The 17477-nt window shown below is 40.0% G+C and overlaps 1 protein-coding gene across 1 annotated transcript; it reads left to right on the top strand.

The window, feature by feature from the left end:
- The first annotated feature begins 321 nt into the window (after positions 1-321).
- LOC103351976 (cancer/testis antigen 55) lies at positions 322-16517 on the top strand. Its single transcript, XM_051827568.3, has 5 exons — positions 322-673; positions 3725-3888; positions 9873-10017; positions 15232-15344; positions 16132-16517. Exons 1-5 carry the CDS (start codon positions 583-585, stop codon positions 16321-16323), a joined length of 705 nt encoding a protein of 234 aa, XP_051683528.1. The 5' UTR covers positions 322-582; the 3' UTR covers positions 16324-16517.
- Positions 16518-17477: the final 960 nt, after the last annotated feature.

The following is a 17477-nucleotide window of genomic DNA, read 5'->3' as shown; positions in this document are numbered from 1 at the left end:
CTTTCCCACTGTATTTCTGGTTTGACTTAACAACTGAGCAGGCATCCTTCACAAAGAGAGGGAGCTATGGGGATGGGGAGGATGGTAGGGTGCCCAGAAACAAAGGAACAGAAAATGACTTTGAGGCCATGAGGAGTGGGGAATGGTCTGGGATCCAGAGCCTGGGAACCAGCCTCCATTCTCAGCAGGTTGCAGCTCAACTTTCCACAGCCTTCCCTACTGAATCCCACAGACGTCATCCTCTTCCCCCACTAAGCAACAGCAGGGAGCCCAGTGAAATTGACTTCCGGTTTACTGACGCATTTCCGCCCTTGGTGGTAGGAGGAGCCGAGAAGTCCTGCCCAACAGTCGCCAGTCTGTCAGTGGTTTCCTGGAGCTAGCTGACTGGTGGCACAGGGCACAGGGGCGCCATCAGGGGGGGCTACTGCTTCCACTGCCTATAAAGGACCCTGACTAGAGGTTGGGCCAGGCAGAGGAGAAGGCGGAGCCACAAACAGCTGTTGTGGCGGCAGTGCCAAGGGGGACAGAGACCTCTATAGAAGCAGGCCTACCGTCACGCAGTGGCTGTGTGACAAAAGAACCATGTACCTGATTGTTTCCAAGGTTCTTGTCGTCTTCGAGGGGGCAGTAGAGTTGGAGGACGAGAATGTGCAGCCTGTGATGCTTGTGGAAGGTACCTATCCTGCCCCTTCTAAGAAGGGACCTGTCCATAGGGCCGCATCCCACTCCTGACGCGGCGTTCTGAGAGGCTCTGAGATTTAGAGGCCGGGGCAGGCGCCATCTTGTGGTGGGTGTGGTGGAACGGGACGGGTCATCCCCGGTTTTTTGTGTGCCGGTGACTGTGACTGGCATCCGCTTCTTTCCGAAACTTCAGTCCAAAGCGGCAATGGTGTAGGCAGAGAGGGCCCGAGGGGCTGTTTTTCTCTTGATCTTCTCCACAAACTGGAAATTACGTTGCGATGCCCTGTGACTGTAAGAAATTCCTCTCTGCCCACAGTTGTGAATCTGAGGAAAAATTTCATTATTTTTAAAATATTTGTTAATTTGAAAAGTGTACTAGAGAGGTAAAGACAGATTTTCCATCGTTGGTCCACTTTTCAAATGGTCCCCACAACTGGTGGAGGGCCGGGCCACAGCCAGGAGCAAGGAACTCCATCCGGGTCTCTGACGTGAGTGGGCGCAGAGACCCAGGTACTGGAATGATCGTTTGCTGCTTCACAGGGCATAAGGGGTGTACCGCGACCGAATTGGCACTCTAATATGGAATGATATTAGATATTGGGATGCCCTCATTCCGGCTGCTTGACTTTTATTTTTTTCTTTTCTTTCCAAGAGAAAAGAAGTCATGTGGACGGGTAGTACACTTGTATATATGAGTTCTAAAATATTGTACCAAAATAAGCATTTTTCCTTCCCAGGAAGCTTTTTAATAGTAGCTTTTAGTGAGGATTTCTGAAAACACAGAAGAAATTTAAAAGGGCAATTGCAGATAGCGCTGAGGTTGGATGATAGAATGAGAGGAAATTGGTTTTTTTTTTTTATTTTACTTAAGGTACACAAATTTCATCTATTTCATATATACAGATCCAGGAAAATAGTGATGATAATTCCCATGCTACCCTCCCACCCATATTCCCACCCTTCTTCCTCCTCCCTCTCCTTAAATAAATAAATAAATTCCCACTCTTACCTTTTACAAAGATCTATTATCAGTTAACTTTATACTCATAAGATTAACCCTACACTAAAGAGTTCAACGATTAGTATGAAGAAAAAGAAACACAGTTGCTCAACAGTTAACACAATGGTTGTTAAAAATCATTGCATCTCAAAGTGTCAATTTCACTCCTATAGATTGTTTAATTCTGTTTCTGCCATGAATTTTTTGAAGTACCCCCATATCTGTTGCTCATGAGAGGGCAGGGATCACATTAAATTTGTTCCCTTTTGCCTCTTTTTTTTTTTTATCTTTTATTTAATGAATATAAATTTCCAAAGTACGACTCATGGGTTACAATGGCTTCCCCCCCCATACCGTCCCTCCCACCCACAACCCTCCCCTTTCCCACTCCCTCTCCCCTTCCATTCACATCAAGATTCATTGAATGTACGTCCAGTGGATACTTTAGATGGCCTACATTTTGTTGGCAGGAGTCCAGTTAGATGTGAGAAGGTTTGCTGGGGCTGATCTCTGCTCTGCTCTGAATTGCATTAATTCTGCTTATCTTATTTTATTTTATTTTATTTTATTTTAGTATTCAAATTTTAATTCTGTTTTGGTTGAGTGCATGGATGTGCCATGCCATGGGCAAAAGCACTCAGGGCAAGCAGATCATGAATTAAAAAACTCCAGATGGAAGTCCTAGGATTGCCTTGTGGGTTTTACAGCAGAGTCAGGGAGACACAGCCAGGAAAGAGGGGACACACAGATAGCCAGTGGCCAGCAGATTCACACCCACACTCTGATCCCTCAGCCATTTACTACCCACAGGCTTCCACCACTGAAGACACTGCTGTCCACAAGAGAAAATCCCTGTGCCTTCAGGAGGGTGGTGTGGAAGAGATTCCCATTGGTCAGCAGTAGTCTCTTGGAAGGACCGGTCCTTCCTGGTACTGGCATGTCCCTATTGCTTCTCTGTCATCAGAGTTGGGACCCCCAGCAGAGGTGGCTGAGTCTTAGCAAAGTTTGCCACAGAAAACTGTTTCTTAGCTGTTGCCTGAAACCTGTCACTGCAGTGTCTCCTATTATTGCTGTTTTTGCCAGCAGGGACACATGGAAGAATCATTGACATCTGATATGTTTTCACATGCCAGAGAGTCAGTTGTTCCTTCCTCCTTCTTGGTATTCATGGTTTCAGTTAACAATTTGATCTTTGTTTCAATCTTTCAGAATTTTCATGGCTTCTGACTTCAAAATCAGTAATAATATTTCTCCCACTCATTCTACCAATTTGCCTGCCTTTACAGAGGTGCCTAAGGCACTGTGGTTCACAGTGTAGGTTTGCAATCTGGTTTCAGATTCCAAACCTTGACTTATTTCCTGTGTTTGTTCAAGACACCATAATAAACCAAGTGAGGCTGATGCACACTGGGGTGAGACTTAACTCCCCAAATCTCTATGTGCTTTATTTGGTGAGATATTTTATCTGGTGGGATATTTAAGCATTTCCACATGCTACTGCTACTGTTGTTGATAATGACAACACTGTACAGCAATAATCAATCCTTGAAGATTCTTTAGATATAAATACAACTAACCTTTACACTCTAATCTGTGGGTAATATTCGCAGTTCTAAGCAGTTTACATATGTGACCATTAATATTTATAATAGCCCTATAAGGTTAATGTCCTGGTTTTACAGATGGAAACAAGTTCAGAGAGATTACCCACTGTGCCCACAGTTAACACACATGATAACCATGATTCAACATCAGGCAGTCTGCCTTTAGATAGAATGCTCTTAACCATGCAACTACACTGGCTTGAGCAGTGAGCCATTGTGCTCTACAGAGAAGTGGTGGAACCAGCATTTCAATCTGAACACTCTACCTCCACACTCCTGTACACTTACCCACTATTGCCCTACTGGCATTGTCAGATCTAGCACTTTTTATTTCTACTTTTAGATAATTGCCTCCCACGGCTTCCCTTATAGGTCTTTTTATAGTATGTGTTTGCTTTTGAGAGTAACTTGTGAAAGCTTTTGTTGACCTATCTCATAGGTGACACCGAATTGTCAACTACTGAGGGAGCAGTGGCGAGTGCCTCTGGTGATAGCACTGTCACTGATGAAGCCATCCTCCGTGGTGCTGATGTGGTTGTCCATGTGCCTCAGAGCAGTGAGCCAGACACTACTCTTGTTGTGGAAGAAGGTGAAACATCTCAGGTATTGGAAACCATCAGTGTAAGAGTAGTGAGTTTGGAGTTCATCAGCTTTATTCCTGGAAATGCTTTCAAGCTATCTTCTATTTTCACCCTCCCTGAAGTGTCCTGGTATTGTATTTGTAGAGTGGAATTGGAAGTCTAATTTACCAAATTGTATGGGACATTTGTTCTTATCTTTCTAGCATTTCTGTTCTCAAAAGTATACATCTGTTCTTTGCCTTTAAAATTGAGATTAACAACTACAATTATTCGATTATGTACTTCCTTTCTCATACAAGTAATGGATTTCTACATTTGTTGAAGTGTAATTGCAATGTGAATAAACATGCATGCTAATTTTTTTTAAAAAATAGCTTTATTGAGGTATAATTTGTTTTATAGGATTCACTAGTTTTAAAATAAGTAAAAACCAATGGCATTTTAAGTGAAATTTACAGAAGTATGCAGCTATTACCTCAGTATATGTATTTATGACTTTACAGGGTATATTTAAATGATGCTTCAGCTATATTGTACTAATTGACACTGTCAATAGCAGGTTGTGAGAGTGCCTGCTTGCCAATATTTGCAAGAATGGAAATATTATAAAGCTTTGATGTCTTTGGAAATCTGAGAAGCAAAAAGATGTCTCATAGTTGTATTTTCACTTTTCAAAGTGTCTGAATGGAATAGCTTTCCTTTCTAGAGCTATTTATTCATTAGAAATATTAAAACTATTTGTATTTTAGAGAAATTAGAAGTTTATTAAGAAATTTATGGCATGAGTGTTTTTGTTAATATTCCTGCCAAGACTGTATTTGAACTGTGTTTCATGGAGTTTAATTTTTTTAATTTTACAGATGTGTCTATCTGATCCATATGGCTTTTGGGTTCAATAAGAATCCTTACGAAGGCCTATTGCACTGCATACTTCACAGAAATATCACTGTGCTCCCTCTCAAAGTTATTTATTTGTTTACTTCTAAATACTTCACCAGCCTGGAATTGCTTTAGGCGTAGCAACTGAGAAAAGAATACAGATTTTTGTTTTGCTCATTTTTGTCTTGTTGTCTACACACTTTTAATGCAATAGTCCATATCTCCTGTACTAAGCTGAAATGCCCCTTGTAACATACATTACATACATGCATCCCCATAGGCATTTGAAAGTGTAGGGACATCTTGTCATACTCATTGAATTGTGTTATCTTGTCCTGAAGCTATAATCAAAGATTTAAATCACTGAAGCATTGTAACATATTTATTTCAATTTTCGGAATCCTGATTTCCCTGTGAAATGTCTTTGGAACTTTCCTGACAATTTTTGCCTCTTAGTTTTTCTGTACCGTTTTAGGAAATGTTGTATTTATTTCTCCCACTCACCACAACAACTACTACACATGGTGGGTTCTAATTGGGATGGATTTGGTTTTGTACATTTAATTTAGAAAGAAATAACATCATGAAAATTGTCTTTTTCTCCAACAGGCACATCTTTCCCTAGTATGCTTTTGAATTGTTTTATACTTTTCTCCTAATAGGTTCTGTAGGTTTCCTAAGTGTATTTCTCAGACTGTTAATATTTTTATTGTTATCAACATACATTTTATTTAAATTATTTCTTTAGATTTTTGAATTTTTTTAAGATGTTAAAAACATTATCTGTATATTTTGTTTCAAACTAATATTGTCTTCATGCATGCTACAATATTGGTTTTGCTATATAATCTGCTAGTTCTTACTGAATGTTTCTAAAAGGATTGAGACATATTTTATTATTATTAGTTAGATAGTAATTGTCAATGGAATGCTTGATATCTGCTTTGTTTGAATGTGAACAGTTGCATAAACATTAAAACCATAGGAAAATAGTACAAAGTCTAGAAGGATATAAAATGAAAAATAAAATCATCCTTCATGCCCTCAAGAGCAACTATTACTCCTCAGACATAGTACTTTTTTCCCAAAGAGATTCTTTATTTAAGGAATACAAACTTCATGCATTTCATAAATACAACTTTAAGAACATAGTGATTCTTCCCACTGTACTCGCCCTCCCATTCTTCTTCCTCCTCCCTCTCCTATTCCTAGTCTTATTTTTAACTAAGATCTATTTTGAATTAACCTTATACACAGAATATTAACTTTATACTAAGTAAAGAGTACAACAAATTGCATGAAAAAAATAAAACTGTTCCTCAACAGTTGAGACAAGGGCTATTCAAAGTCATTGCTTGGAGCCGCGCCGGCATCCCATATGGGCGCTAGGTTCTAGTCCCGGTTGCTCCTCTTCCAGTCCAGTTCTCTGCTGTGGCCTGGGAGGGCAGTGGAGGATAGCCCAAGTGCTTGGGCCCCTGCACCCGCATGGGAGACCAGGAGGAAGCACCTGGCTCCTGGCTTCGGATCGGATGGGCACAGCGCCAGCCATAGCGGCCATTTGGGGAGTGAACCAATGGAAGGAAGACCTTTCTCTCTGTCTCTCTCTCACTGTCTATAACTCCAACTGTCAAAAAAAAAAAAGTCATTCTTCTTGAAGTTAATTTCACTTCTTTTTTTTTTTTTGATACTTAATTAACTTTTTAAAAGCACCCAAGAATGATACATCTTTAGCCAGCACTTAGGCATAACTTTAACTTAGGAGACATAAGAATGTTCTCCACTTAATATACTGAAACAAAGTAAATATTTAAGAACAAGTTTTACTATTAACTCTCATAATGCAGCTCTTTGAGGACAGAGGCCCTGCATGGGAAGTTAGTGCACAGCGACTCTTGTTGTTAATTTAACAATTAACACTCTTATGTATGACATCAGTGATCACCTGAGGTTCTTGACATGAGCTGCCTAGGCTATGGATGGAGGCCTTTTGAATGCACTAACTCCATCAGTATTTAGACAAAGCCATAAGCAAAGTAGTTCTCTCCTCCCTTCAGAGAAAAGTGCATCCTTCTTTGATGACTACTTCTTTCCACTGGGATCTCACCCACCGAGGTCCTTCATGTAGGACATTTTTTGACACAGTGTCTTGGGTTTCCATGCCTGAAATGCTCTCATGGACTTTTCAGCCAGACCAGGATGCTTTAAGGGCTGATTCTGAGGTCAAAGTGCTATTTAAGGGGCCAGTGCCATGGCTCACTTGGTTAATCCTCCTCCTGCGGCATCGACATCCCATATGGGTGCCGAGTTCTAGTCCTGGTTGCTCCTCTTCCAGTCCAGCTCTCTGCTGTGGCCTGGGAAAGCAGTGGAGGATGGCCCAAGTGCTTGGGCCCCTGCACCCACATGGGCAACCAGGAGGAAGCACCTGGCTCCTGGCTTCGGATCAGTGTAGCCGCGGCCGTAGCGGCCATTTTGGGGCTGACCAACGGAAAGAAGACCTTTCTCTCTGTTTCTCTCACTGCTAACTCTGTCAAATAAATAAATAAATAAATAGTGCTACTTAAAGCGATTGTCATTCTATGAGTCTTCTGTGTAGACTGTTTCCAATGTTGGAGCATTCACTCCATTTTAATTCTATTATTATTACCAAACACTTAATCCTATCCATATAATCACTTCAACACTTAAGATGGTATTTTTACCATCCAGCTTATGGGTATTTGGGGTCCCATGGCAAGTTTTTAAACTGGACCCTAATAAGTAAGTCCACAGTGTGTGCAGAACTATGCAGCTTTACAGTTATAAACTTCATATACTTCATAATTACAACTTTAGGAACATGATGATTCTTCCCACCATGGCTGCACTCACACCTATACTCACCCCCTTCCCTCCTCCCCTCTTATTCCCACTCTTATTTTTTACTGATATCTGTTATCAATTGACTTTTTTGTTTAACTCTATGTTAAGTAAAGAGTTCAACAAATAGTATAGAAAAATTGTTCCTCAACAGTCAAGACAAGGGCTGTTCAAGTCATTGCTTCTCAAAGTGTCAGTTTCACTTCTACAGATAGCCTTTTAGGTGCTATCTGTAGGTTATCACATGTCAGGGAGAACATGTGGTATTTGACCCTTTGGAACTGGCTTATTACACTAAGTATGGTGTTTCCCAGAGTCACCATTTTATTGTAAATGATCACTTTTTTTAAATCACTGTGTAATATTCTATAGTGTAAATACCCCATAATTTCTTTATCCAGTCTTCAGTAGATGGGCACTTGGGTTGATTCCATGTCTTAGCTATGTGACTTGGGCTGTAATAAACATGGGGGTGCAGATAATCTTTTCATATGCTGATTTCATTTTCCTTGGGTGAATTCCCAGGAGTGGGATGACTGGGTCATACGGTAGGTCTATATTCAGATTTCTGAGGTATTGCCATACTGTCTTCCATAGTGGCTTTACCAGTTTGCATTCCCACCAACAGTGGATTAGTGTACCTTTTTTCCCCACATCCTTACCAGCATTTGTTGTTTGTTGATTTCTGTATAAAAGCCATTCTAACTAGGATAAGCTGAAACCTCACTGTGGTTTTGATTTGCATTTCCCTGACGGTTAGTGGTCCTAAGCATTTTTTCATGTGTCTGTTGGCCGTTTGGATTTCCTCTTTTGAAAAAAAAAATGTCTTTTTAAGTTCTTGGACCATCTGTTAACTGGTTTGTTGTTGTTGTTGTTGTTGAGGTCCTTTATATCTTTGCATATTCTGGTTATTAATCCTTTATCAGTTACATAGTTTGCAAATAATTTCTTTCATTCTGTTGGTTGCCTCTTCACTTTCCTGACTGCTTCTTTTGCAGTACAGAAGCTTCTCAATTTGATATAATCCCATGTGTTAATTTTGGCTTTGATTGCTTGTGCCTCTGGGGTCTTTTCCAAGAACTCTTTGCCTATGCCAATGTCTTGAAGGGTTTCCCAAATGTTCTTTAATAATTTGATGATGTTGGGTCATAGATTTAGGTCTTTAATCCATTTTGAGTGGATTTTTGTGTAAGGTGTAAGGTAGGAGTCTTGCACTCTCCTCACTTGATGTCTTCCAACCCTGACCTCAATGCCATCCAGAAATCCATTTTTTTGGCAAAATCTTTCTCTTTCACAGTCAACATCAAAATACTTCCTCCAAGAAATTCTTATATTTTCCATATGAACTTCTGTCTCTCCTGTGAATTCCCAGAAACTAATTTTTGAACTAGCTTTTGTCATTTATCACAACTTGCTTTCAATAAGTTATTTTTTTTGTCTTTTACTCTTCTTTGTGAACTACTAGAGAGTGGGAATAGCATATCTTTTATTTTTGAAATGAATAATTTCAGTACATTAAGTCTTATAGTATGCAAATAATGTTCTTAAGCGTATTTTAAACATATATGACTATACAGCACAAAGAGTGAACCTGATATAAAGTATTGACTTTATCATGTACTGACATTGGCTCTTCAATTGTAATCAGTGTACTATAACAATACAAGATGTTAATAATAGGCGAAACTAGAGGTATAAGATACAGAGTCACTGGGAACTCTATACTCTCTGCACAGTTTTGCTAAATGGCTGTAATAAATGAACTAAAAAGATAATGAACCTCAGACATTATTTTAATTTTTTAAAGATTTATTTTATTTATTTGAAGGACAGAGTTACATAGAGAGGTAGAGACAGAGAGAGAGGTCTTCTATCCACTGGTTCACTCCTCAGATGGCCACAATGGCCGGAGCTGTGCCAATCCGAAGTCAAGAGCCAGGAGCTTCTTCCCGGTCTCCCACGTGGGTACAGGTGCCCAAGGACTTGGGCCATCTTCTACTGCTTTCCCAGGCCATAGCAGAGAGCTGGATCAGAAGAGGAGTGCCCATATGGGATGCCAGCACTTCAGGCCAGGGCGTTAACCCACTGTGCCACAGCACAGGCCCCCAGGCATTATTTTATGAACTCATGTCTGTGATGCAATTGTCAGTTGAAATGCACTCACCAATGTTTATTACAGTTGTTTCAAGTATTTCTTGAACAACAATGACTTCAGCGTATGCTTCTTTTAAATTTTGGTTATTTGTGAGTTACTCTTTCTTTATTTTTCAGGTGGTGGCTGACAGCAGTAACTCCCCTAACAGTGGACCTTCAGAAACATATAGGAGAGTTTCATTTGGCTGTCTTAACTCTCTACTGGGTGCTACTGACTGTACTAATCACACGTGTTACTTCTCTCTAGATCTTGTTTGTACAGGTACAATGAACTTTTTTTTAATTTAAAATTAAGTATGACCTGCTTTAAAGGTTTTTATTAATTGTATTTAGGGATGTTTAAAGTCATCATTTCCAGGGTCATATTTGAAGCATGCTTATTTAACGAGAGGGTGTTAGTGCTAAAACTTCTTCTCCAGTATAGTTTGCCCTGATCAGTGATCTTCTAATATGTAAAGTGTACTTTTGAAGTTAAAAACTATGTGCAGCAAGTAACAGTTTTATAATGTTTTTTTTTAATTAGTGCTATCATTTGTTGCATTTTTATTTATTGGATGCAGTTACTAATGTACTTTTATTCACATAGGCACTAAATTTTTTTGTAAATATATTTTATTTTTTATACAAAAATTAAAGCCCAAAACATAGTTTTTGAAGTAACTATGGACAAGATGTTATACTAGTTTTTTTTGCTTAGAAGATCCTAGGAACAGCATCCAGTTGTTCTTCTACTATCACCATATAATCACAGTGACAGTACTACATTTGGTGTAGAACAAACAACTTACATAAAAATAAATTTTATTAATTGTAGTCTAAACATTTTACCAATACATACTTGTTACTAAAAGGCAACAACTTCATCCCACAATCTTGGGCATGTGAATTTCTAATGCTGTTAAAAGGTTTTACTGCAATTAAAAAAATTACCAAATGATCAAATATCTAAGGAGTTGTGGATTTACACCATAGCAAGAGCAGGAGCAGAGCAGAAAAAGAGCATCAGTACTGATCTCTACCCTCTGTGATGGGGTACCATGGCTTAACATTTTGTGCTGTACTGAGCTGCTCTTTACCTTAAATGTTTCATGTAAACATAATCTATAGTATCCCCAATTTCCCACTGATCCTGCCCTCCTGATGACCCAGCAGAATCTTGCCTTTTTAGGCTGTGGCATAGACCACGTCATTGACAACTGGCCTGCCAAGTGTGCTGGCTGAGCCAGGAATATCTGATACCTCTCCATCATCACCTGAGATGATTGGAAACAGCTGTTGCATGTCCAAGGACAATAAGTTATAATGTCAAGCACCATCTATATAGTTATGGGAAGAGGGATTTACTTCGTGTCTGGAAAGAAAATGGAAAGAGAGGCGGATTAGTGCTGATTGTGTTTCTGATTTTATCATGTTAGTGGAAACTCTGTGAACTGCAACAGGAATGTTTTTGGTCTCATCCATATGTGCTTGCATGTGTAGCAGTCCACATATATCAAATATATCATGCTTTCTCCATGCTCCCGTTGAAGCTCTTGATGCTTGTTCGCAGCTTTTGGCTCCTATGGTAAAACCTGCCGAGAATGTTTGTGTACTGACTCTTTTTTGTGGACCTGTAGTTTGATTGTTGTGGCTAGTATACTTAGCACTAGGACTGAGGGTGCTGATTCATGAGTTAAGCAAAAATATAAAGCTAAGGGCACGTGGGTTAAACTTTCAAATAGGGTGTCTGGGGAAGGCTTTACTGAAAAGGTTGAGAGGTCATAAGTATTTAGCTTTGGTGGGGAGGGATTTAAACAATATTGTTGTTCAAAGAAAAACTTTGAGACTACCGAAATTTTTCCAAAGTTAATCAAACAGGGAAAACATCTGAGAAAGCATTCTCAACAAAATATGTTTCAAAATAATTCCACCTGTAATGGGATGAGCTGTATTTATAATCAAACAAATAAAATACAAGAAAAGATATAGGGAGATTACTTGATTGGCACAGTTCTGATTTTACCTTATTTGGGTGTAAATTAGCAGCCTCCATCCTGGCATTGGCTGAGGATCACTTGCTTGCCTACTAGAGGGTAAATACACTTCAGTAGGTTACAACTTCCCTGCACGTCTGGCTAGGTGGCAGTTCACTATGTATACAGGGGGCTTTGGAACACAGTTAACACCTAAATACAGAGGTTGGTTTAAGGCAATTTTAATTCAACACCAAGAGAGGAGATTAATTGTATTTTTTTAAAGATTTATTTTTATTTATTTGAAAGACAGAGTTACAGAGAGAGATAGAAATGGAGAGAGAGAGAGAGAGAGAGAGAGAGAGAGAGAGGTTTTCAATCTGCTGGTTCACTCCCCAGATGGCCACAACGGTCGGAGCTGTGCCAATACGAAGCCAGGAGCCAGGAGCCTCCTCCAGGTCTCCCACATGGGTACAGAGGCCCAAGGACTTGGGCCATCCTCCACTGCTATCCTAGGCCATAGCAGAGAGCAGAATCAGAAGAGGAGCAGCCAGGACTAGAACCAGTGCCCCTATGGGATGCTGGTGCTCCAGGCCGGGGCTTTGACCTGCTGCGCCACAGCACCGGCCCCAATTAATTGTGTTTTAAGCCCTTTTCTCTACCTGTGGCATTGAGAATAGGCTGTATGGGGCCAGACTAGGTTTGGGAAGACAAGAGTATAATGCAATAGTGGTGGTGATGGTGAGTGATGATAGGTACTTTGGCAAAGTTAGTAGAAGTGGAGGCTGTGAGGAGTGATTTGATTTTGGAAACTCTTTGGAAGTAGAGGGAATGTATTGACTGTTGGATAGACTATTTGGTATGATAGAAGAGTAAAGGGTTAGTTTAAAGTTATTTCAGCAATAGTAAGGGAAGTTTCCAGTTTTTTAGATTTGGAAAGTCTAAGGGGCAACTTGGGTGCATGAAAAGAACAAAAGACACTCAACTTTGGATATGATAATTTGATTAAGCATTTGGATCCATGAATGTGAGGTTAATTGGAGCTGCAAGTATACACATTTTGGAATTTTCAGTCTGTGACTATCACTTAAAGCCCGACAAAAGGAATAGGTATGGAAAAATAAGAGAAAACAAGAGGCAAGAATCCAGTGCTTGCCTTCGGTCATTCTAAAGTTTAGTTGTAATGGAACTAAGGAAAGACAAAGAAAGGAATATGAAAGAACTAAGAAAAGCTGGGTTATAAGGCACAGAAACATTGACCTTTAGTAGATATTGCTAGCTATTTGAAGTGATTGTACCTATTTACACTTCCAATAAGAGTGTTTGAGAATTACGTTTGCTTTAAATTCTCCCTTGTACCTTAATATTTTCAGACTCACTTGTACCTTACGATAAACCATCTGTAATTATTTAGAACTTTAAGATATAATATAATGTCCATTCTCTATCCAAAACACCTGATAAAAGAATGTCCATTTTTCTGTGCAATATGTCCTCCTGCTAATGCTACTGCTAATAGCAATCGAGATTTATTTAGTGCCGATTGTGTGCCTGGCAACACTGGTATAGGTATCGATTAATTGTCCCTGGAACTCTATGTGGTAAGTGCTACTGTTAGACTTCTCAGTTTTTAGAGGTGAACTAAAGCACAGAGAATGAGCACCTTCATGGGGGTTGCAAAGTGAGTACATGCTGAATCCAGGTAGCCAGCTTCAGGCTTGTGTTCTTACCTTTGTACTTGGCTGCCTCTCATGGAAGAGTTGTAGTTGTTTAATACATCCTCTTACTGCTCCTAAAAAGATTGCCCATGTATGATGTGCAGTTGCTGATACTTCTCACCATCTGAACTTGCTAAATCATTAGAGAATCAATGTCTACAGCATGGTAAACTTCTTTTCTTTTTCTTTTTCCCAAAGGAACCTTTTATTTAAAGAACACAAATTTCATAAGTACAACTTTAGGAATATAGTGATTGTTCACACCATACCCACCCTCCAACACACACTCCCACCCCTCCTCCTACTTCCTCTCTCCTTGCCAGTCCCATTCTCCATTAAGATTCATTTTCAATTAACTTTATACACAGAAGACAAGTCTATACTAAGTAAAGATTTCAACAATTTGCACACACACACAAAAAAAAAACTGTATGAAAACAAGTTTTATAGTTAACTCTCATAATATAATTCATTGAAGTCAGAGGTCCTACATGGGAAGTTAGTGCACAATGACTCCCGTTGTTAACTTAACAATTAACACTCTTAGGTATGATTTCAGTCATCACCCAAGGCTCTTGACATGAGCTGCCTAGGCTATGGAAGCCTTTTGAATCCACAGACTCCGTCAGTATTTAGACAAGGCCATAAGCAAAGTGGAAATTCTCTCCTTCCTTCACAGAAAAGTGCATCCTTCTTTCATGACCACTTCTTTCTGCTGGGATCTCACTCACAGAGGTCCTTCATGTAGCACATTTTTGCCACAGTGTCTTGGCTTTCCATGCCTGAAATGCTCTCATGGACTTTGCAGCCAGACCAGGATACCTTAGGGCTGATTCTGAGGTCAGAGTGCTACTTAAAGCAATTGTCATGCTATGAGTCTGCTGTGTGGACTACTTTGTAAGTTGGAACATTTTCTCCTTTATAATTCCATTATTATCACCAGACATTTGATCCTATTTATATGATCACTTTCACACTTAATCCTATCTAGATGTTCACTTTAACACTTAAGGCGACAATTTTACCACCCAGCTTAATGGGATTTGGGGTCCCATAGCAAGTTTTTAAACTGTACCCTTAGAAGTAAGTCCACGGGAATGTGTGCAGAACTATTCAGCTTTACAGTTACAAACTTCCTCCTCCCTCTCTTATTCTCACTCTTATTTTTGACTGAGATCTATTTTCAATTGACTTTATACACATATGATTAACTATATGTTAAGTAAAGAGTTCAGCAAATAGTATGGAAAAAAAAAACTGTTCCTGGACAGTTAAGACAAGGGCTGGGTAAATTTCTTTTCTGAAAGGGCAATTTATAGGGTAACTAAATCTTTTTAAATGTCAAAAATAGTGGCCAGAGCTGTGGTGTAGCAGGTTAAGCCTCCGCCTGTAGTGCCAGCATCCCATATGGATGCCAGTTTGAGTCCTGACTGCTCCACTTCCAATCCAGCTCCCTGCTAATGTGCCTGAGAAAGCAGTGGAACATGATCCAGGTGCTTGAGCCCCCGCACCCACGTGGGAAGACCAGAAGAAGCTCCTGGCTTCCGATGGGCCCAGCTCCACCCATTGCAGCCATCTGGAGTGTGAACCAGTGGATGGAAGACCTCTCTTTCTCTCTGTGTTTATAACTCTGCCTCACAAATAAATAAATAAATATTTAAATAATAATAACAATAAAAGTCAGAAGTCTACCTTAGATGCAGTAAGAACTGCTCTAGGGTATTAAAACCTGAGAGCATTTGTGAAATGCAGTGTTACCTAAACTAACAGCATTTTCCACTAAATTTCTCACCATGGCTGTTTTAGATTTTGAGCCTTATACAGGAGACTGCGTAGAAGTTATATTTTCCACAGATCCAGACACACAGAGCAGACGGGCTGTCTCAGTGAAGCCTCGGGTGTACAAGCATGTGAGTGAGGTAGGTGGTTTCAATGCTGCACTTGTTGTATGTTTCTGCCTGTCCTTTCTTTAGCGATAATTTCTGCTTCTCAGGATTCTGTTGGATTGATTGGGAAACCTAACACAAAAATATATTCATTTCCAAATTGGAGCCTATTTCCTTACCAAATAGGCTATACTTGTGAAGTGACATAAAGAATAATGTGGATCACTCAAGTAATTAATATGTGAAGTATATAGTTTATTTTATATGTGATAAAATGTTCTGAGAACAAAGGCAGAAAACAATCATTCCTTAGGTACTACTTGGAAAAAATAACAGAGGGAGTAGATAGTGGTATTTGTGTTTACCAGTAAGATCTAGGTGTGATTTGGTGGGGAGTGGAGCTTGAAAGCACAAGAAAATTCAGTTTGAGCAATGGTACATAGGAGATAGTGATCTCAGAATGTGACAAAGGAAGTAGGGAGAGATGGTGGTCTACTTATCTCCACATCTCTATCTCACACAATCTCTTCACCTCTCTCAACATTAACTTACAGAGATTATGTACACGGAGTAATATTTATCTCGAGATTTCTCAGTAGAGACATAGGACTCCTTTCCAGAGATTCTGATTTAATTGGCATGAGGTAGCAAATGGGCATGGGTGTGTCTACACTGCACCCCAGGTGTTCACCATGTGCCAACAAGACTGGAAATCACTGGTGGGCATGGATTGACCTGAAGCTGAGAGCCAGAGGGAAGTGCACAGCAGGCTTCGTGTGTGATGGTTTTACATATTCCTGCACATCACTTCCTTCCATAGGTGTGCATTACTAGTATACATGGAAGAAACGGGGTGATAGATGATGCCATCTTCTTCACCTTGGATTCTCTGAAACTTCCTGAAGGATACGTGCCTCAAATCTATCATGTCGTCAATGCTGTGGTAGTGGAGAGCTTTCATTCAGGCTATGTTTGGAGAGCAATTTCCATCACTCCAGTGCTAATGATGTAAAAGCACAACCTATTTATTCTCCATGTATTCATTCTTCTATGGTAATTAAGGAATTCTTGCAGTTGTGTTTTGAAAAAAAAAAAACAATTAGTGAACTTCAGTAATTGTTTCTTATACTGTTTTTCAAATCTTGAGTCCTGAATGTGTTGACCAAATTGTATGTTCTTGAGAATGTTCACCAGTCTTCATGATTAATTAAAGGCATTTTTCTCTGAATCCTGTCTAATGACTTTCATTGCTTTTTTTTTTTTGCTTGCATTAGAAGCATGTGTATTTTAATCAATTTGTATGGTGGTTTCCTTCTCTAGACTCCTATTTTATACATACATTCATGGAGATTTTACTGTTTTTACTTTTCTCTGTGATCCAGTGGGAATTCTCAGCCATCCAGTGGTGGGTTTCCCACATCAGCTTCAGAGCTGGAGTCTAGACTGGGGCACTCACTCCCTCCTTAGCTCACTCCAGCTCACGCCAGCTGCAGAGGTTCCAGTCTTGAGCACAAGGACACAATGCTGGCCCTCATATTAGTGCCTCCTGTTAAGGCCCCTTGTTTTTCTGCCTCAGGGTACAGTAGCTTCTGGGACATATAGGGGTCAGTTGGAACTGTGGCAGTTCTGGTCCTTATGGGTATCATCATTCCAAGGTAGCTCCATGCCTGGGATACCTACAGAGAAAACCTCCACTGGACATGACAGATGTGTGGGCAATGTATTCTACCCCTCCACGCTGAATTCTCCAATTTGGCTGATGTGGAAGGGACCTCTGTGAGAGCAGGAAGCAGACTGTATCAAGTGCAGTTAAGTGGGACTCAGTCACAGCCGCTTTGTGACAAGCATCTTCCCTGCACTGGGTGAGTCACTTCAGCATGTGGGCTGCAGCAGGTTAGGGGAGAATCAATTTCATTTATGTTTTTACACAGCAAATCCAGCATCTATTGTTCTCACTGGGCAGGTGAACTGCAGTGCACTTTCAACATTTTGACTCCTGGGATATGTTAACTCCCAGGCTCTTTGCCATAATTTGGAAGACAGGATACTTGATCATAGAGGGCTGGGTTAAGCAACGTGTTTTCCGCAGGTGAGATGGAAAGGGCATGAAGGAAGCTGTTTAGCAGAGATTCTGAGGCTGAAGTGTTCTGAACTGGGACTTCCACC

This window comes from Oryctolagus cuniculus, chromosome X (genome assembly GCF_051225735.1).
Source record: "Oryctolagus cuniculus isolate XC-2025 breed Fujian yellow rabbit chromosome X, ASM5122573v1, whole genome shotgun sequence".
NCBI lineage: Eukaryota > Metazoa > Chordata > Mammalia > Lagomorpha > Leporidae > Oryctolagus > Oryctolagus cuniculus.
Note: the sequence above shows the minus strand (reverse complement) of the source record. Positions and strands in the feature narration are given on the sequence as shown.

What these genes read in the sequence shown, in the direction of transcription:
- LOC103351976 (XM_051827568.3), top strand. Translation starts at nt 583, where the DNA reads ATGTACCTGATTGTTTCCAAGGTTCTTGTCGTCTTCGAGGGGGCAGTA. An exon ending in GCCTGTGATGCTTGTGGAAG is followed by an intron (nt 674 to 3,724) that starts GTACCTATCCTG and finishes CCTATCTCATAG; the next exon opens with GTGACACCGAATTGTCAACT. An exon ending in TCTAGATCTTGTTTGTACAG is followed by an intron (nt 10,018 to 15,231) that starts GTACAATGAACT and finishes TGGCTGTTTTAG; the next exon opens with ATTTTGAGCCTTATACAGGA.